Source organism: Thunnus albacares, chromosome 19 (genome assembly GCF_914725855.1).
Source record: "Thunnus albacares chromosome 19, fThuAlb1.1, whole genome shotgun sequence".
Classification (NCBI taxonomy): Eukaryota; Metazoa; Chordata; class Actinopteri; order Scombriformes; family Scombridae; genus Thunnus; species Thunnus albacares.
Genome location: NC_058124.1, coordinates 13537575 through 13559305, shown reverse-complemented (window position 1 = coordinate 13559305; position 21731 = coordinate 13537575). Strand labels below are relative to the sequence as shown.

At 41.7% G+C, this 21731-nt stretch overlaps 1 protein-coding gene across 5 annotated transcripts in view; it reads right to left on the bottom strand.

Moving 5' to 3' along the window:
• The window catches only part of LOC122969809 (potassium voltage-gated channel subfamily KQT member 4), a 51011-nt gene extending 32031 nt beyond the window's left edge, over positions 1 to 18980 (bottom strand). For all 5 annotated transcript variants that reach the window (XM_044335798.1, XM_044335799.1, XM_044335800.1 and 2 more), the window contains exon 1: positions 17772 to 18980. In XM_044335798.1, the coding sequence (XP_044191733.1) occupies positions 17772 to 18073 (302 nt within the window). In that variant the 5' untranslated portion in view covers positions 18074 to 18980. The remainder of the gene's footprint in view (positions 1 to 17771) is intronic.
• Between the last annotated feature and the right edge of the window lie 2751 nt (positions 18981 to 21731).

Genomic DNA, 21731 nt, shown 5'->3' with positions numbered 1-21731 from the left:
CGGAAACGGCACATCCACATGGCACACATCCCAGACGCCCGGACACCCAAATTTCTTGTTACTTTTCAGCTGACGTACTGTATGTACCAACATATATATATATATACATACATATATATATATCTTGAAGTGAATCTCTGCTGATATGTTGTCCAGCCAGTTTATCAGTCCGGCTCTAGTTTGACAGCCGTCATTTATTGACATGGATGGACTTCCTCACAAACTGATCTGTGCCTTCTCCATCACATCTTTTTCCTGCACCCAACTGCCAAACAAACATTAACTATTTATACATACACATACCCATTGTGCTAACTGGAAAAAAAACATTATTTTAATGGCGTGTAGAGCCCAACAGTAATTTAACAAACAGCATACACACACACAGGCGTAAAACAAACACAGAAACTCTCAAACGCACAAACACACTTGTTCTTTATGTTCTCTGACCAGAGCCGTGCAAGTGTTAAAGTCAACACAGGTACTTTGTTAAAACACAGATCCCTAAAAAACAGCAAACTTTCGCTGCAGCACCACTGCTCTGTTGTCGGATGGTTACCATGGCAGCGACCTCATGACCCTGAGGCTGGAGTTTCTTTTTGATGGAGATTCCTCTGTTGGCATGGGACAGATACGCAGTAGCTGTCGGGGTGTTCCACACTGAGGTCTCGCTATCTGTCCCCTGACATTATCTCTGCTGTTATTTAAGTGAAACACTGGTACTGAGGTCACATCACATGATGGGGCTGCACTGTGTTACTCTTCAGTCCAGCCTGAGTGCTGCTCTGCCTCCCTGTCAGACTACATGTTTGTGTGTCTGTCTTTGTGTAACTGTCAGTGTCTTTATGTTCAATTTTAAGACAGAGTCCAGAGCCATGTGCAGCAGATTACATCACCACCCAGTGAAGCCCTGCATACACCACCATCTTCCACACAAACACACCACACACTCGCATTTCCGTTGCAATTTTCCATAACTGCTCCCGGAGCTGCAGCTACAGCATGGCCACAGACGAAATATGTTAGCCAATTCTGACCATTTAGTGTTGGGGAGCTGTTTGTTTGTTTTTTTTGCTTCTTGCACATTGAGCAAGACAGTGGATGAAAGGGCACAGATAACGTGGTGTATTTTCTTGTAGGATAAAGGGTACAAATCTGTAAAAACTGTTGACCCTTGTTCGCTTACTGAATGTATTACAGGAAGCATGTTGTCAACGCCTGGACTCTGTTTGCCTTCTGTTTGCCGGAATTTTCGGTCATAAATATCTCATCCATGTACAGTGTGGTGTTATTTTTTTCCTTCTGTCACACACATATCCCCCTGTGGGCTACTAAAAACATGAAGCAGGATGAAGCGCGTTCGTTAAGTTTACGCATTCTGTCCACTTTCCAAGTCCCTCCTCCATGTTGGATATTCAAAAATAACTCCCACACGAGACTGCAGACGTCAACATTTGGTTTAAACTTATTATGTTCTGCTCCCTGTCATTATATTCTGACCCTCTTCCTTTCTTTCCCACTCTCACTCTAACTCACTTCCTTACTCCTCTGTTTCTTGCCTCTCATCCTCCTCTCTTTAGTGTAGCTGAAGCAGAGCCAGGATCAGATTGGGCCACTTGTGGGCCTCTCAGCCACACCCGCTCCCTCTTTAACTCATTACAACCAATTAGGTGACAGGCGAGGGAGTGGAAGGGCAGATGAGAGCGGAGAGATAATACTGTTCTGAATTATTCATTCGTCTACTGAATCTCACCCTGCTCTCTCACCGCCCAGACCTCTTAGTTCTCCTCTTGGTTGCTATTCTCTGTCTGCTGTCACTTCAATCTCTTTCTTGTCATATTTCTTCTGTCTAAATGCAGTATCCATATTATGCTAATGGAACCAGTTGGTGCACACTATATGATGTCGACATGTGTTGCTGTTTAGACTATGTCCACACTAAGGCTCAGACTGAGTGATAAAACAGGTCAAATATTACCAGACAGCAGTGGAACATCATCCAGCAAGGCCCTGCGGTGACCAATCAAATACATGCAAGCTAACATCCACTGTAGATTACTTGTGAACCATGTGAACAAGGTATTTCTATTTTGTCGTTGCAACAAAGGATAAAATAATTATCACTGTGATGATTTTCCAAAGTTCTTAAAATCAGTTTTATTTATTTTATTCTATACTTTTATTACTTTTCCCCTTGATCCTCATAACCATGTCTGTATTTTTATTTGATTGTATTTCTCAGTCTCTGTAAAGCACTTTGGTCAACCTTTGTTGTTTTTGAATGTGCTCCATAAATAAATTGACTTGACTTCCTAATATTAACTACTGTTTATTGTTTTTGCATCTCATAAGCCTTCAAATACAAGGATCTTTTACTCAGACTGGACTTCCTAAATTGTATTTAATCATCTTCCTGCTACCAGAAGCAACAAAGCCCCACCACTGCAACCCCTGGCATTTTTTTTTTTTTTTTGACACAGGGCTGTTTTCGGTCTAAATGAAGATTAAGCTAGCTACGTTTTAAAGCACGTAAAAGCAAGGGTTTTTCATGACAGGAAATTGAGCTTTTCAAAAATATGCTCCACAGTGGTTAAATCTGAAAATGCTGGCCTTGCTGAACAAGCTTTCTGGTCAGCCACTATATGGCATTAAAGTCAGTTAACCAACTTCTAACCCTCACTCATTTTAAATGTCACACAGACGGATGTTTTCATTAACTGTATTATTTTGCCAGACTCATTCACAATGATTATAAAAGGAGATCTTGTTTACCCAATTAACTGGTTATTTCTATGACCACTGATTAAATTACAATTTTATGCTCATTCAATTGTTTGACAAGAGAGACAGAAAAAGATGTAAATGAAACTAGTAGATGTGAAGTTTGTCTGTATTAAAACACACTGTGAAGTATGTGAAGTATGTGATGTATGTGACAACAAACTGAAAACACTTGCTGTGTTTGGACCCATGTCATTTTTAGATTTAGACAGCTTAGTGTGGACATAAGGTCAGCTATGTCTGCTACTGTATATGTATTCCGTATTACTCCACTTGGTTTTATTGGCCTTGTCTGAAGTGCACTCTGGGACACAGGACACAGCTCAGACGTCACAGGACACCACAGGGTCTGGCAGCTGGGGACCAAAATGACCGATTGAGCTCTGATAAGTAGCACAGAGTGAAAGAGAGAGAGTGCTAAGAAGAGGCAGAGGGAGAGAGAGCGAGAGAGAGAGAGAGAGAGAGAGAGAGAGAGAGAGAGAATAGTACAGTAATAGATGTATAAGAGGGAGGAGGAGAAAGGAGAAGTAGTAATGACCACAAGGCATATCAGTCAGACAGAGAGAGAGAGAGAGAGAGAGAGAGAGAGAGAGATAATGAGAAAAAATAGTGGACAAGAGACAGAAAGAGGTGGCTGAATAATAGATTGGACAGATGGGGGGACAGTGAGACGAGGAGAGCCAGAATGGAAAAGGGAGAGAGATGAGGTATCGTCTGTGAGGTCTCATCACACACTTGCTGACATTGCTTTAATCTCAGGGCCAAGAGGAGACCAGAGGGCCCACCGACACATGCACGCACACACACACACACACACACACACACACTTGCAGAGTGAACATGGTTGCTGGTATGTAGGGACATATTTACAGTTTGTGTGTATGGAGCATCGTTAGCGGCTGTGTTATTACAAAGGAAATAAACAAATTAAAAAGTCAGGCAGGACTCCTGCATGACATCAAAACAGGCAAATATGAGGACAGTTTGATGTGGCAGGTTTATGTTTATGTTTGTATTTCACACTTGGCCTTAATACATTTCTGTAGTTTCTACACCAGAACATATTTTAACATAGGTTAAAACCTCTTCTTCATCAATAACCCTTCATTATATTTAATCTCTGTTGTAAAAAAGGACTGAATTAATGTAATGTGACACCAGAGCAGCAACAGAAGCAGCAGTAGACAAAGCAGAAGACGGGGGGCAGGAAGACTTCTGGACAAAGTTTCTCTCCCTCCTCCTCCGCTCATATTGAAGCCTGTTGACATGGAATCACGTCAAGAGATGAGCAACCAAGAGAGAGAGTGAACGACAGAGACGATCAAAATATGAGGAGAAACAGAGGGAGAAGCAGTCCAAAAGAAAAAAAAAGACAACCGAATGCAACTAAGAGAGAGAGAGAGCATAGAGTGCTGATAGAAATAGAAATAGATACAAGAGCAGAGAAGCATATGACAGCAACAGGAGCTGCAAACGTAACCATCACACAGGAACAGAGGAAATGACACTGAGATTTAGTGACGCAATTGTGCAAATAAGACATTTTAGAGCAGGAGGGGACAGAACGCAGGAAAAAACAATCTCATGAGAGTGGCAGGCAGCCTGCGTAATTACGGCTGCGTCGTTAACATTTGATTATTGTTTATGCTCTGCCCACAATGCCACTGGCCAGGCATACACACACACGCAATTTCCATAAACCTACACATGCATGAATGCACACACATCTCGCAAATGTGCACACGCCAATCAAGACCTTTTTTGACAGTATGAACACTCAGCCGCATGAGCAATGACACGTACACACACACACGCAGACACACACATATACACACTGCAAAGCGCTTTCTGCAGGCCAGGCAGACCTTATAAATACTGTCCTACATTGTGATTTTGTTTGAGCTCCGTCTCCATGGTGCTGCTTCCTCACATGTTTATAGTGACTGCCGTTATAAATTAAAATGATCTTAACAACACTTAGGCCAGGCTGTGCATGCGGGTGCAACAAGGCAGGGACAACAGGAGAAAGACACAAAGACCTGGGGTAGTCCAGGATATAGAGAGACAAGGGACAGAGAGTGAGAAGGGAGAGTGGAAGAGAAAACGGGGTTCGCTCTAAAAGGTGAGTAAGATGTAAAGCAGCCCTTGCTAAAGGTAGACTGAAAAACCTGCGAGTGTTTTAATGGAGGCAGTTTGTGTGCGTGCATGTGTGTCATTATATCCATGTTAACACATCAGGTATGCCTGCACAGTCATGCAGCCTCCTCAACCTGGAATATACTGTATATCCAAGGCATTCACTGAAATCCGCAGGGCACGTGCCTGATGGAGTAAAGTTACAAACACGTGGACAGAAAATAAAATCCAATACCTGAAAAATAAGCAGTCGGAGAGACACAGTCTGATATACAGAGACTGTTTGAGGTTTAACACATCAGAGAGACTGGCCCATCTTATGTGCAACATAGATGATCAGTCCTCATAGTTTGAATATGCACCTTTGCTTTGTTACTTACATTTAAAAGGCTGATCTGAGTTGAGTTTACAATTCACTGCCTCCTTGTAGCCAAAATCCAATAAATAACTTGCAATAGGACAATATATACTCTGAGATTATATACATTTGGCTAATGTCACAGATTTTGCCCTTTATCATCTCTGAGTGTAATTGAGGCAATTGTGGGCAATGATGTAAATCAATGACAGGGACTGCTTAATTGGATTTTATATGATTTTTTGAATCAATGTGATAAAGTAGCTTGGTTTGTCAGGTATTTCCATAAGTTTTTAAAGTTTCTCAATTAATTTTCCAGGAAATTTACAATATCACAATGTATATCCATATAACGATACGAAAAACATGATGATAGAGGATTTTATCCATATGACCCCAATTCGATTGACAATAAATAATTGGAGTTACATTACACTTCATTTAAATGGGATATATCATGTATGTTTCCAGGTTTATATGAATATTTGAGGGCTCTGATGGAATATCTTTGCATAATTTCAATCAATCCGTTAAAAAAACTCCTTAGTTATCTTATACTGGCTCTTTATGCAGCGCCTCAGTTCAGCCTCTGTCTGAAACAGGCCGTTTTAGCTCCTGTCTCTTTAAGGCCCCCCTCCTGATGAGCCCACTCCAGCTTCCAGAAGCTGCATCTCAGCCGACTTCCAGCAGGTCGGGAGGCTACGTCAGCAAACAGTAATAGTAGGATTTCACTTCATTATCACGTTCTTTACTCGAAATGTAAACTTATCAAATACATCCGTACATCGCCATCATGAGGAGGAAGTAGAGAAAGTGTTTAGAGCAGGTTGAAGCCCTGTCTTTTGACTTTCAGGGAGCATATTCACCTCAAGTTTTGGACCTTTGACCATGTTTAAAATAAACATCCAACATCATATGAATAACAGAAAATCACAAAAATCATATGTCCCCTTTAAAACATATAATTAGTCTCTGCCCTCTTTAAAAAGGGCAATTCCTGTAGATCAGATTTAGATTACTATCTTGCACCAGTTGCTCAACTTTTCACCTTTGAATTCATCATCACTCTTCCTTGAATCCCTCAGAGTCGTTGTCATGTAGACCAGTTAATGAGATAAGAGCGAGCGGCCTTTCCCACATTTGTATAAACTAGCAAGTTAATTCCTTATCAGCGGTTAGCTGCAGAGTTAGTTTTCACATTATTCAGCATCTGCAGATAATCAGCGGCATGCAGGTGCAGCCACCCATTAGGGCCAGGCCTTAAGTGTGCTGCTGAGAGATAATGGCAGGGCTAAAGCTATTGATTTATTTTCAGCATGCCTTATGGTCTTCGCAGCTGCTGGTGACACACAGACCCAGCTCTAAACATTCTTCAACACTCTAACTCACAAGACCTTGATGAACAGACAGCTCCATGACCACCACATTCACTGAAGTCCTGGATCATGATTTTTTGTAAAAAATAAAAAATATATAAATAAAAGGTGGCTGTGGATCATGGAGGTTCAGTAAGCAACTGATTGTGTCAACACTAACATACTGAGTTGCCAGGGATTGTAAGTGTACAGAAGGGGACAGGGTGCCCAAGTTGCAGACAGTTCAGTTCAGTTCAGTTCAGCATTTAATAGTGGCATATTCACTGCCAGCAACTGCGCTTTCCAATGGCGTGTGACACAATACATTTACAGTTAAAAGAGAGTCAGACATTACTGGCACGGCCGTCTATCGTCACTAAAGTCCTAATTGGCCTGTTTTACATAACTGGTGGGTTACTGGGTTTTGACAGTCCGGTGTAACATTGAGTTAAAGCAGGGCAGAGTGAGAACAAAAGCAGTGGCAGCAGAGGAAAGCATTTCAAGAGAAAGCTCCCAGAGCAGGCAGAGAGGTGTCAAATGAATTTTTTCAGTGAGACAGAGAGAAGATAATGTTGATCACTCAACACAAATCAGGATTGAATGTTTTAACATCAGTAATATCAAACCTAATTTCAACATGCATCTGGTTGTATCTGCATCTGTGTGTATAAATCCACCTTCTGCCAGGACTTCAGGACTTTTCTATTTAAAGAAACAAAATGATCTGTTTTAGAAAACAGGCTCTGACAGTTTCAGTAATTATTCTATAAAAATAAATCAAGCAATACAATGTAATGTATTCATTTTCAATATGGAAACCTTCAAACTGAAGTTATCACACCTCCTCAGCATCACTGCATACGCCAAAATGTGTCTGCAGCTTGGATAATATGTCTCTTGAGAACACTGGGGATACACGGGCAAAAATCCCAGAAAATTAACAAATCCCCCACCTATAGGATTTTGTTTAACTGAATGACTGCTACAAGAAGCTGACATAACAATTTGTCAGTATTTGCAGCTCCTGTAGTAGTACGTCTACTTGAGCAGACTCGCCACCTCTGAAGAAATCGCTGCTGCTGTATATCGCAGAGATATAGAGAGATGAAATAATAACATATAGAGGGGAGCTGGAAGACTGCCTCTAGATTTTCCTGGCTGTGAAAGCAGACCTGAAGTGTTTAGAGGTTCTTGACTCGTCAAAATAAACTCTTGGCATTTCCCTTCGACCCTGCCGGCCAAATGCCACAGGATTCCTGGCCCGCTCCAGCGACAATAACATTACATAAACACAGATTACTGCAGATTAGGGGGTGTCAACACCCCTGCTGATCACCTATCTGCAGGATAATGAAGCAGGACCATTGTCTGTGGCTCAAGGTCTCTGTGAGTGTGTCTGTATGTGTTTGTGTGTGTGTGTGCGTGAGGTTGCATGTATGCTGAATTTCACCTTAAGCTTTTTTTTTTTTCATGTTTACTGTCAAGTAAATAAATAACAATAGTTTACTTTCCCACCCAATGGTGATAATGTGTGTGCATGTCTTGTTCCTGGCTGAAAGTGAGCACACAAAGCAGGGCTGGATATCGGGAGAAACTTGATTCCTGAATGGCCATCCCAGGACAGACAGTTCCCTCCCCAGGGAGACACATTTTGCCCCAAAAGGAGAAATTAATACAGCAACTAACCTCAACTCTCCCCTCTCTTCAACTCACTACTATTCTTCTCTCTCTGGCATATGCACAAAAATCTCTTGTCCTCCTATAAGCCCTTCCTTCCTTTGAAAGACGATCAGGCTAAGAACGCCTTTTCTTTACATTTTAAGCTACTGTTTCTGTGCATACTGTATGTGCCTGACATAACCTCCCATCTTTTTCTCTCCCTGTTGAGTGGGTCTAAAGAGAACCAAGTCCCTGTTAGCAAGCATCTGCCCTGCTGAAGTGTCCTTGAGCAAGACAGGATAGCTCTACAGCTCTGGGGCTGGAAAGCAGACAGAGAATTTTCCTTGGGATCAACAGAGTATCAAATTATCATCATTATCATTCATCTATAGCAACCGAAATCAAGCTCTGTCTTGCTCTCCTTCCTCTTCCCTCTGCTTTTCCTCTGTGTCACACAACAGCATTAGCAAGTAGCAGATGCTCTACAGATAAATAAAGCCACAGTTCTGGTGTGAGCCAGCGGGGGCAAGCAAGGAGGTTTAAGCGGGTGTAGACATACACATACAAAGGCCAGGTGTAAGAGACGGGTGGACAGGGGGTTCATGAGTAGAGTTAAAGGAATCAACAATCAGGATAATGTAACAGTGAGATATGACTATTGTAATTTAATAAAGTAGGTTAAATATTCACCCACTTGCCAGATTAGTGGATACGTTCAGCCAGAAAGAGAATTTCCATTTAGGGAATAATTAATAAAATAAATAAATCTCTTATTATTTAGACATTCCATCTGCAAAGTCAACTCTCTGGCCTTTAAAGAATGTGCGCTTTTAAAATTAAACTGAATAGCAATGATGCTTTAGGCATATGTTCAAGGGGCGAATTAAAGGACCAGTGTGTAGGATTTAGTGGTATATAGCGGTGAGGTTGTAGATTGCAATCAAATGGCCCTCTCTAGAGCCAGTGTTTGGTTTGTCCATTCTGGGCTCCTGTAAAAACATGGTGGTGCAACATGGCATGCTCCGTGGAAGAGGACCCGCTCCCTATGTAGATATAAAGGGCTCATTGTAAGGTAACAATAACACAATGATTCTTATTTTCAGGTGATTATACTCGAATTAAAACGTACTTATGAATATCATATTCTATTTCTGCTGATTGATCTCCCTAAATCTTACACACTGGTCCTTTAAGCTACAGATCTCTGAAATGACTTCCAATATGCTTTTGCCCCCCCTTTAAATATTGTATCTTATCACCATTGAACTGCTGCCCTCTCGGGAAGCACAGCAATACCATATAAAGATAACTTGACTCAATCCTGACCTCATGCCTGTTTCCAAAACTGTGTCTTTAAAGTCCTCAAAAACACAAGTCAGCCAGAGTCCTACAAAACAATCTTCTCTGAGTTCCTGCCCAATCCAGTTACTCTGGCCTTAATCTCATTAGCAGCTCGACTGGATGTTAGTTCCTCTCTCACTCAAATCAAAGGAAATGCCAAAGATACTCCATCACAGAAACATTACTGGAGCGGTAGTGTTAGTGTGTCTTTACAGTAGACTCTAAATACTATTTGAAGACGTTCTTTGAAGATATATTAAAGAGCTTTTAAGGCAGAAATTCGTAACAACTCAGCAATTGTTGAAAACAATTTAAGGTAGTCTAACTCCTAAAACCAAAGTCAGCACAGCTCTTGCAAATATACCCAAATCTCTTTTCAGTTTTTGGACTTTTTCTCTAATCTTTGATTTTTGGTGAAATATTGATCATTTGAACATTTATTGAAATGAAGTCATGTGAGAAGTTTAGAGGGAAAAATCACTATTTGGTGGAGCTGTTAACAACTCATAGACATCTGAAATGTGACCCAGACTACACACTGCTTTTTGTCAGACGTCAAAAGCCAAAAAGGTTGGAAACCACTGGTTTCATCTTTAACAATGTGTTGTATTTTAAAAGCTTGTTATATTATTCATTGTGTCAAATCTTCATCTGAAAAGTAACTTCAGCTGTCAAAGACATGTAGTGGAGAAGAAAGTACAGTATTTCTCTCTGAAATGTAGTGGAGTGGAAATACAAAGTAGCGGAAGTAAGTAGTGGAACGCCCTATCTGACGAGATGAAGAGCTGCAGTTCCATCAGTAAGTTTAAAACCAAATTAAAAAGTCTGCTAAAAGCTACTCAGCTCTGTAACCACTGACTCTAAATTTTATCTCATGAACACATTTGACAAGCTTACATTAGTAATTTCTAGTTGACATTGTGGGTGTATGTGGTGCTCTATTGTGTGTAGCTTTGCATTTTGTTTTATGTGTCGTGTTTGTTTTTTGCTTTGTACTGTTTGTTATTGTGCTGTTATATGTTTTAATTGTGACCTGCCGAAGGGACTGCAGATGAAAATTAGCTATAAGCTAACTCTGGTACAGTCCATCAAATGGTAACATTTATGTTTAACACTGCACATGGTCCCAATACATAAGACAAAAATAAAACAGCAATCAAGTAAAGTACCTAAAAATTGTACTTAAATACAGTACTCGAGTAAATGTACGTAGTTATTTTTCACTACTGGTAACTTGTGCGTATGTGTCAGCATTATAATTTATTTATGTGTATTTAATATCTTTGTAAATTGAACATATTTGCATTTTGGACAGTTGGTTGGATGAAACTATACATTCAAAGACATGACCTTGGGCTCTGGGAACATACTGTATGTTAGGAATTTTTCACCATTTCATGGCATGTTATTTAATAAACAATTTATGAATTATTAAGAAAAATAATCAACAGATTGAATGAATATAAACAGCTCTATTTATCCTCAACACTGTTCTCAGGGAAGCTACTCCTCATACTCTTTTACAGAAAGAGTCTTTTTCAGAAAAGAGTCCAGCCAATCAGACCTGGGTCGGAGAAAGACAGATAGAGCGGTAGTGAGGGAGGGGAAGTCAATTAGACAGAGGAGTACGGTAAATGAGGGATGATATTCCCACTCAGGAGGGAAGAGAAGAAGGGAATGATAGGGGAGAGAGAGAGAGAGTGAAGGAAAGCAAAGGCATTTGGGTCATAAAAGATTCTTAATGGAGCAGAATTTACACAACCTGCTGAGGTGAACAGATAAAAAAAAAAACAGCAGCGGTAAATGAACAACAAGCATCCAATCTGCGGTCCTGAGCAGGTTAAAACCCCACACAAAGTGCCGAGTGGCTTTCTCCCTTCACCATTTTATGGTGCTACTTCCCCACCCCACTCTTCTTTCTCTTCTACTTAGTCATCAATAAAAACACATTCATGTGCTGACTAAAAAGGCAAGCAACAAAACAAAAAGCTATTTTCTGACGCTACTCAGACCATAAATAATAAAAAAAAAAAAAGGTCCAACACCAAATGCGTCAGTGGTTTTTGGAGGATGCCAGAGGGGGGAAATTTTAGTGGATTTTGTGTCGCGTGGTTGAAAACACGGAAAAGCAGACCGGACTGTTTCCATGACCCAGGTGAGAAAGCAGATTAGCAGGTTCAAACTAGGTTCTGAGGGAAGGAAAAATGCAAGAACAGACAGTATAGAGGAAACACATTCAATCAACAACCTGTCCGACCTAAACGAGTTTAATAATGTCAGAAAGGCAATTTACCTTTAATGAAAAGCTTGCAAAATGAATTCTGTGTACAGCACTGTTAGCATAAAAGATGTGTGGAGAATGAAGTATCGCCATATAGAAATTTCAAAGCCTCTTTGACCAAACTATAAGCGGGCAGGTTAAGGAGAGCATAAGGCTGCGAGTCCTGTTGTGGGTATCTCCCTCCACATCTATAAATAATGTTGCTTTAGGCTCAAGCTTTCATAAACAGACACCATCACCGGTGCCCGTGCCATAAAAGGTTAAAGTGAAAGGATTCCTACACACAAAGGAGACTGAAGGGTTTATATGGCAAAGATTTATCTGGCATGAGAAATGTACTTTGGAAGCTGCTGTTTCAATTCAGAAATCAGAGGGAGGAAGAGAGAAGACTAATGATAACTGAGTAATTTCTTTAAAAGCATTAACAATGCATTATTAAAAGCTGTAACTGATTTGAAAGCACTAAAGCGTTCTCTTTGACGTTAAATGATTGCACAGCGATGTTGTGTATAAGTGTATTTGTTTAAGTTTACTTCCAACATCAAAGCAGCGGAGGCCAGTATATCCTGACTGTTAGTCCCGTACCGGTAAAGCTCCAAGAGCATTTTATAGTTCACTTTCTGTTATGCAACTCGATAAGGTGTCCTTTGTTAGATCATCTCTTCCTGGCAAACTCCAGTTTGTAACGCAGGCTTTCTGTTATAAATCTGTAGTCTCCAAGATGAGATAACCCTGATGACATTACTACGGCATCACCAGGACTTGACAAAGCTCCTCCAGAGCCACAGATATTATACAGCAGTTTTCACAGCCTGAGTCGGAATAATAATGACTATTAAATTAGTGTTAGATTCATAGAGTCGCCCTTTAACTACAGCAGACAGCTACATGATATTCTGGAAAACAAAGTTGCTAAATTCTCAATTAGCCTGCCCGGAGGTTTAATATAAAGCACCTCATAAAACAACTACTTGATACTGGTGCTGATGATACTGTAAGAATCTAACTAATCTAACTCCACATTACTCCCATTTATAATTATGCCCCATGTCTCTGCTCCTGCTTTGTAAGACATCAATAATACATGGCCGGTATATTTTCACCCTCCTTAGGACCAATCAATCACTCTGGCTGGTCAGTACTCGTCTTGACTGCTTTTCCTGTCCATCCACATGCATTATTACTGTATATTCAGGCTGGGGTCCAGCGGAATGCTGTACCAAGCCAGAGACTAAGATGGCAGCCGAAGCCAAGATCAAGACTTTCAACTGTGTTGGTATTAGTTGGCACCAGGTCATGTGACCTGATCGGAGACAAGTAACCCAATTTTAGACTATGAGCTCCACAGCCCCAAAGGACCCCTGCTGGGATGAATTATTATGGTCTATATGTGATGGTCTATATGTGGCACTGACAAGTATATGGTGGAAATGGATGAGGGGTCAAAGTTGAGGGGAAACACTGAAACTGATCCTTCTGACTGTTGTCGGTCATCTGCCAAGCTCATGGGGCTTGTGGTTTTCACGCAGATGCTCCGCATGCATAAACACACACTCACAGATGACAGAACTATAAGTAGAGCTGAAACGATCAGTTGATTTATCAATTAGTCAAATGACAGGAAATGAATCTGCAACTATTTTGATAATGGATTAATCATTTTATCATTATCAGGCAAAAATGCCAGTTATTCACGGCTTTTCTCTGTTTCACATCATTGTAAACTTAATCTTTGGGTTTTAAACTGTCATTCAGATAAAAAAAAACATTTGAAGATATTTTCACAGTTTTTATAGACTAAATTATTCAGTTAATCAAAAAAATGATTAACAGATTACTCAGTAATAAAAAATAATCATTAGTAGCAGCCCTACACAATAGCTCCTCAAAAACACACACAGACACTGTTTACACCTGATTCATACTTAAGTTCTTGAAGTGCAACACGAAATGTTTTTTCATGAGGTATAAGTCTCAACTATGCAGATTCTTGAAACCGTTCACACTTTCTAACTAAAAGAAGAAGAAGCTAAACATTCTTGCAGGGCCGCTGGTGTTTGTACAAACTTGAAGGACTGCAATTGTCAGTGCTTAACCAGCTCAAAGACACAGATAAGCCCTCCTGCTAGCACTGCAGATTTTAAAGCAGGTGAAACAAAGAAACAGGACTCAAATGTGACAAAGAGGTCTTGAGCTTTTACTGTGAGTGAGTGAAGGGACAAGAGACACTTAACATTTCAAACCGGCCACCCACTATTTAAATCAGAGCCTTAGCGAACGCAAGAACCGGTGTCTAAGCAACCGATCGGGTTGGCGAGCAGAGGAATTCTTTGTAGCTGGCCGTTTTTCACAGATATGATTAACTTTATTGGGAAACTATTGTCTCTTTTAACAAGTCACTGTGTCCTCACCCCTTCCGTCTTGGTAGTGTAGAAAACAAGGCTTTTGGTTGAGACTGTTCACGTTTCTACTAACTAACACCAGAGGAGAGGAGAGAAGAGGAGAGGGAAGGATTGGGGAGGGGAGGGGAGGGGAGGAGAGGAGAAGAGAGGAGAGGAGAGGAGAGGAGAGAAGAGGAGAGGAGAGGAGAGGAGAGGAGAGGAGAGGAGAGGAGAGGAGAGGAGAGGAGAGGAGAGGAGAGGAGAGGAGAAGAAAGGACAGGAGAGGAGAGGAGAGAAGAGGAACTAAATGCAAGCTCTGAATTAGCATACAGCTGTTACACTTGCAGCAGAGAGTGTTTGAAGAAGTGTCTCATCCACAGGAAACATTAAAATGTGAAACAGTTCACAGTATTGTAACCTGAGCCGTTCAGGAGGCAGGATGTTAAAGTTACCCTAAGACCTTTATCTAAGAAGGAAATCTGTCTCTGTGGGGATGCATCTTCTGTGCAGCTGTGGCAGCAACGCCGAGGGTTAAGCGTGGGGGGTGTGGTGGGACTTAAGTGGGTGCCCGTGGAGAGACATTACAGTAGAGAGCTACTTCACCCCTTTTCCATACACACTCCAACACACACCTGCAAAGAGAGGCTCTCTAGAAGCAACGCATCTGCTCCAGCGTCCCCAGTTACAATCCAGGACTAATTAAAGGATCACAGGAAGTTAGCGGCAGCCATACACAGCAGTGTATGGCTCAATGTAATTACAACAGATCAACGCCGCTTTAATTGAGCTTCAATGTACAATGAATTTACCTCACACATGCTACAGTTCTCAGCGTGGTGAGCGACTTACATGTAATTAATCAAAACAAATGCACAGCTCAGGGTGATACAGTATCAAGGGAATGATGCACTCAGCTAGACATATGTGCACCTGACGTATTTCATATCAACGAGCAAGCACAAAAGTCTAGCTAAGGTTTTAGTGTCAGGTATATTCTGCCAGCTTTTGAGACAGCGGCATAGAACAATCCATCACAGGAGCTTCTCACTTCAAAAGTCAGTCCAGCTCCATCTTTGAGGCCGTGGTATCTGAAACGTGATCTGGCCACCTCCGAGCGCCTGCTCTGCCGTCCTAACAGAGAAATAACAACAATGGCAGAGCTGCCATCCACGCCTGCCATCCAGTAATGTCAGGGAGAATGCCACCAGCAGCTACCCTGCAAAGGCCACATAGCTCTTAATGAGGAACACAGTACATGACATGTAGCTCTGTGTGTGCCGAGTGTTCGTGTCGAGGGAATAGAAAAGAAAGAAGTGAAAGAGGTGAAGGACAAAGTGAGACTACAGTTGCATGCTGGTCTGTCACGATAATTATGTTATCGACTTATCGTATGATAACATAATTATCGGCATTATCATGTCTGTATATCGACTTATCGTACGATATATGACCTTGATCATTTTTGCTGTCCTCGATACTACTCATTGTGTTTACATAAGAATGTCACCAACATGATACCAGAATAAACATCATAACTTATTGTTTGTGGTCTATCTATTTGAGACAAATGATCTGTCTACTTATTTCAGCAGGTTGTTTCCGGAAGGTTTTAGCATTTTGATAAAATCCACTTTTCTCTCCTGCTGTTAAAATTAAAAAAGGGGAAGGCGGCGTGTGAGTCTGAAGGGCAGATCACCTACACTCTGCATTAGCGGCGAATAGGCTAGTCATGTCACATTGGCTAAGTAAGTAGTCACCGCCATTGCTCGCTGTGCACATCCCGAGGGGGAATACAGTGCAAGTGCAAGTGAGCGGCGCCGCTTATATGGCATTAATCGTGAATAATTTTAACGCAAGCGTAAAGCCCAGACTCTGATCCCCCCGCCCATGTTGCCCCGGTCCCTCCCCGCCACCATTACTGCCCGGCCACTTCCATGTTTACGATGTCGGAGGGAGGGAGCCGTGTGCAATCCCGACTAACCTTGCATGTCATGGGAAAGATTTTTTTCACATTCCAATCCCAATGTTGGAATATTCTGAAAAAAAGTTCATTGCTCTTTAAAAGGATGTACATGCATTATTATGCTATTATATTATCATTATATCAGTGGCATAAAATTGTCTTAAAATGGCAATAATATCATTTATCGCAATTATTTCTGGGACAATATATTGTCCAACAAAAGAAGTTATTGTGACAGGCCTAGTGCCGACGGTATATGATGAGAATGCATATGAGAGTTGCGGCTCTACAGTGGGATTTCCCTCTGATATAAACACATGATGGCATTGGCAGAGAGACAGCTGTACTTGTCTAAACAACGACACAGAAAGCCAAGGAGCTCCCACACATAATGCTCTGTCTACTATGTACCAGACACAGACACAGCTGCAAGACTGCTGCTGCACAACTGTCCCGGGCTTCACATAAAAGAAACTGAAATACGCACTGAGTGAACTTTGACTTTTAATGGGACACAAAGGCCTGCAATGTGCACCATGCTTTTTGTGAACTAAATTTGAATCTCAAACAGGTTCACAATCAACCCAATAACAATTCTGTTCAGTTTTACTGTGTTGAGAGCCGTGTTTTATACCCTGGTGATTGCTGTATGTTTCAAATATAACTCCTAAGCTGTTGGTCTGTCAGAGGGGAGCACGCACTGCTTCTAGTGAGCTCATACTTTTCCAGGGTTTACATGTTGTTTATGTTATAAAGTATATGGCACAAGCCCTGACAAAGTACTTTCTGCAGTGGGGAAGAGTTGCATTAGTTTGAGCTCTGTTTGGTGCATGTGTTTAATTGGTAAGATTTTGCTGACAAGTCATGGGCATCTATGCATCATTTACCTGTCAGAAAAATCTTACAACAAGAAGTCCAGTCAGAATAAAGTTACTTTAACCACACTTATAATTAATCAGTGATGTCTTCTTTTTAATTTACTGCCATTAAAAACCTACAGCCTCTATTATTCTAACTCATTAGTCAAGCATGCCAGTTCATAAAAAAAGTAAAAACTTACTGAATAGGATTTCAAAAGTGTGACTATCAGCAAGCATCAAAACTGTTTACAGGGGGACTTTGGTTTAAAAAATGACAATTACCCCCTGTGGATTTGGATAAATTCAATTTAATATCCAACGTCCTCTCGATGATTTAATCAGACAGAGACAAGGGGAAATTGAACAGTGGACCCCGTGTTGAGATGATGTATGGCATATGGCCGAGCTAATTGCCGCATAAGCAACTCTGCTTGGTTAATTGGAAAATTCATCAAAGGACTGCCGGCGTATAGTGATCAAAACACGAGTGGAAACAAGTCAGAGTAGCCTGTCTAGTAGCATGTGGCTGCGCGCTCTAACTTTACGAGGCTTTAAAAACTTATTAAAACAAAACAGAAAATAGCAGAATGCTGAGTTTTTGCTCAATTTTGTGTCACTTAGGCTACAGATAAAAACAACAATGATGTTAAACTTACATGAATGCATGGTAGATGAATGCCCATCCTCTTGGTCTTTCCAGCACGTTGTACAGGCAGTTTTGCAACTTTCTGAAGCGTTTGCTTGTGGCGGACGCGTTGGCCCGGGGTCCGGGCGGCCCGGGCAGCGGGGTGCCCAGCAGCCCTGTGCGGTGAGACGGGTGTCCGCGCTCCGGAGTGGACGGCTCGCTTCTCTCCGTGTGGACAGCGGTGAGAGCCACGAACTCTACCCGCCTGTCGTCGTTCGGAGCAGGGGGCACCAGCATTCTGATGCCGCCGTTGTTTGACGGACTTCCTAACATCTTCAGGCCGACGCGATTTAACTACATATGATTTGACACTTTTCACTGGGTCATCCGCAGGAGCGCAGAGCAAAGTTGTGACCGAGTCATAGTCCGGTTTGTCTCGACTATAAAGTGGACTTAAACCAGTCAACTTCTAAAACACATGAGTAAATGTCATCCCTGCTATTTTTTCCGGTCTCGGTTTGGTTTGTTAAGATGTAAAAGTTATCTGTAAATCAAGACACGGTCGCCAAAGAAACGATATACAATAATTGGCCAAGTGCGTCGCGTTGAAACGTGACCTTCAGCGATCATTGTTAAGAGTCAGATATGAGAGGTAATCAGTTGGGTGCAGAGAAGTAATTACACATGCACCAACTCCAAGAAAACAATGAAGTTGAGCTGCTAACGACCTGCCATCACTTTGAAGAAATGATAGCACAAACTGGCCCCTATTAAGCATTAAATCTATTACCATAAATACACTTTAAGCGTGCAGTTATAAACCACTAAACAAGGCTACAAAGCAAGCGAGCGCAATGTGGATCCACGTTATCTAAACCAACTATATCCAACTATAGTAAGCAGCATTCTTTCATTAAGTTCGTCTTAGCTGTTTCTACAGTTTTAAACTGGCAGACTGAGACTCGCAACAGTCGCTAACATCAGCCTGCTCTCCCCTCCGTGTGCGTCTCTCTGGTCCAGCGCTCCGCTCCGGCAGGCGGGGTGGAGCGCGCAGAAGTGAAGACCATCAGTATGATGTCAAGAATCGCCAGCGACCAACTCTAAAACTCTGTACAAAGGCCAGGAATAAAAAAACGCCTGCTGATGTTTGCATCTGGTTTGTAAAAGCTTGCAAAGACGGAAAAACCCCTCTGTGGCGAGCTGACGTGCAGAAACAGAAGCGCTGGCGAGAGGCGAGGACTATGCGCACGGGATGGGTATGAGCATGGGATGCACGCAGTGGCGGGGAGAGAGAGACCGGACAGTGGTTTTCTTGTTTATGAGTCTGTTCCGGAAGAATGAAATATCTCTGGTCGATCTACTAAGTTTGATAGGAGCTGCTGATGATGCATATGTGCCTAAATGCTGTATAATCATTATGAAATGATCCAAGGAGAAGTTTATAAGTATCAAATTGCACCGGATACTTTCTCTGAGTGATTAGGGAAATCCAAACATGCTTTTTTTTCAATGACCAGAGCGTGAGATAACAACTTTCCTTTGCTCTGAAATGAAAAGGCCACTTGTGTTTATTGTGGGAGGGGGCTTAAATCCATGGCTACAGGAGTGAAGGACAGGTGCTGGGGGACACAGCGACACTAACCACAGCCTCCTCAGTAGACAGAGCTTTCTAAATCTATGACTGTGACACACACTGGCCTGCGGTTATGACATAAATACTGAGGGTTATGGAGCACAGTGCCCCTGTAGAGAGATCACCTGTCCGAGGGCCTCCGGGGAATGCATTGTGAGAGGTGGTCCCCAAACTCCTGCTGGCCTCACTGTATCATCTAACCACCAGATGTGACATCAGCAAAATGCCAGGCTAACTAACAATGATCTATTTCTTTGAACATACAATATCTGTGTTCAGCTAAAACAGAAGCACCAGGTCATCTGTTAACTTGGATGTGCTGGAAGTTAAATTCCACAGGAGTGGAAAGGTTCTGCAAAACAAAGACGAACAAACCTGCAGAACCTCATCACTCACATCTCTAGTCCCCCACTGAAGTGCGCACTCCTCAGTGACAATATTACTAAATTACTATATTATTATATTATTAAAATGTATATTACTGCCTGCATCAAATAGAGAAACTGACTGTGTAGCGCTGACATGCATTTGGCATTATACAAGTTTTAAAGTGTTCCATAACAACAGCAGAGGGAGGTTACTCATGCTGACTATGTGCGCTCCTGCCCATTGTGGCTGCCGCAGTTTATGGAACATGCAGGTCTGTGGAATGACATGTGGGAATGTGGCTGGAGTCTCTCACAAGTCACAAATCTAGACATTATTCCCAGGGCTCACTCCTATTGCATAACTTAACATCACTAATCCTTAACTCTTTACTTAGTATCACATATATAGACTGATGGATGAGTGTTGGCTATGAAATGGAATGAACTGTTGACAGCTGTACTGTGTTAATACAGATGAATCAGTCTGAAATGTTATGTGACTTTTTCCAAATGGATCTTGTGTCTTTAAAGAGCAGAATGCATGTTGCCAGATTTTAGCTTGTTTGCGTTTAGAAAGAGCAAGAGTTTAATAGACTTTATGGCTGCAGCTAACAATTATTTACATTATTCCTTAATCAAGTCAAGTATTTTTTCAATTTATCAATTAACCGTTTAGTCTATAAAAGGTCAGAAAATTGGCAAAAAATGCCCATCAAAATTTCCCAAGGCCTAAGACTAAACTGCTTGTTTTGTCTGACCAACAATCCAAAAACAGTTTTATATCATGGTGAATATAGAAAGCAGCAATAACCTCACATTTGAGAAACTGGGACCTGGTGTTGACTTAAACAAATAATCGATTATCAGAATTGTTATGCAAGAGTCCTGGTTGCCATTCAACTTTTTAAAGACACAATCTGTAATCCGCTCTTATAGTTCAGTGTTTTGGCCCTAGCCTGGTTCCAGATATCTAAATTGCTGCCTACATTTCAACTTCAGTGTTTTCAATAACAAAATGGCAATTCAGTCTGATTATCAGGCTTCAAATGAGATCATTGGAACATTGGATTGGCTACCACTCCTAAACTGATTGATGGTTCTTTTAACACAGAGCCAGCAACTAAGTCCACCAGCATCACTTTCTGCTACTGTAACAAGTCTGTTGACTTCAGTGGTATTTGGAAATACAAACAGAATTACATTTGTGATCATGATCGGTTGTCAAGCGCATAAAATGGTAATATTTCATTTATAAATGTAATACTTTCAATTATAAGTGAATTTAGCTCTTTATATGGTGGAAAAATTAAGGATTAGGCCTTCCAGAAGGGCAAAGCTGAAATGTACACCTCCCACAGGTGTTGGCAAAGGTGTAACAGATATTTCTGTCCTCTTAAAAAATGAGTGTAGATATGAATGATAGAAAGGTAAAGGGCAGGGGAATCTAATTTGGGAAGGGGGTCATCTAACAGTAGAGTCCTGTGGACCCTAACCACCCCGCAATGAGAGGATGAAGTACAATCAAAACATCAACACAACGGCATCCTGTGGATCTCCCGCTACAACTCTCTCTCTGTTAGCCTGGTTTCCTTTCCTCCCCTGGCTTCCCTTGCCTTCCCTCCTCCCTCTCCGTCTCTCACCAGTCCACACTGAGCCAGGGGGGCGACAAAGGAGGAAGGTGTCGATGGATAGGTCGGCCCTGCTCGTAGCCTCAGGGATTTACATCAAAGTTTCACAGAGGCAAAGCCGTGCAACCCCGCTCTCTGCTACAGTACCAGCCCTGCTGCAGTGTTACTTTCATCCAGTAATCAACACTTGCAGCTGGGCTGAGGATCCAACGTGTGCTCTGGGCTAAAGGCCACCCCATGACAACATACAACAGCTGAGCAAGGTCAGACTGTAAACTGTGAATGTGGAAAGACCATAAGGAGGAGCTCACCTCCATAGATCTCACACACTCATACAAACATTTAAAAACTCGTCAACAACT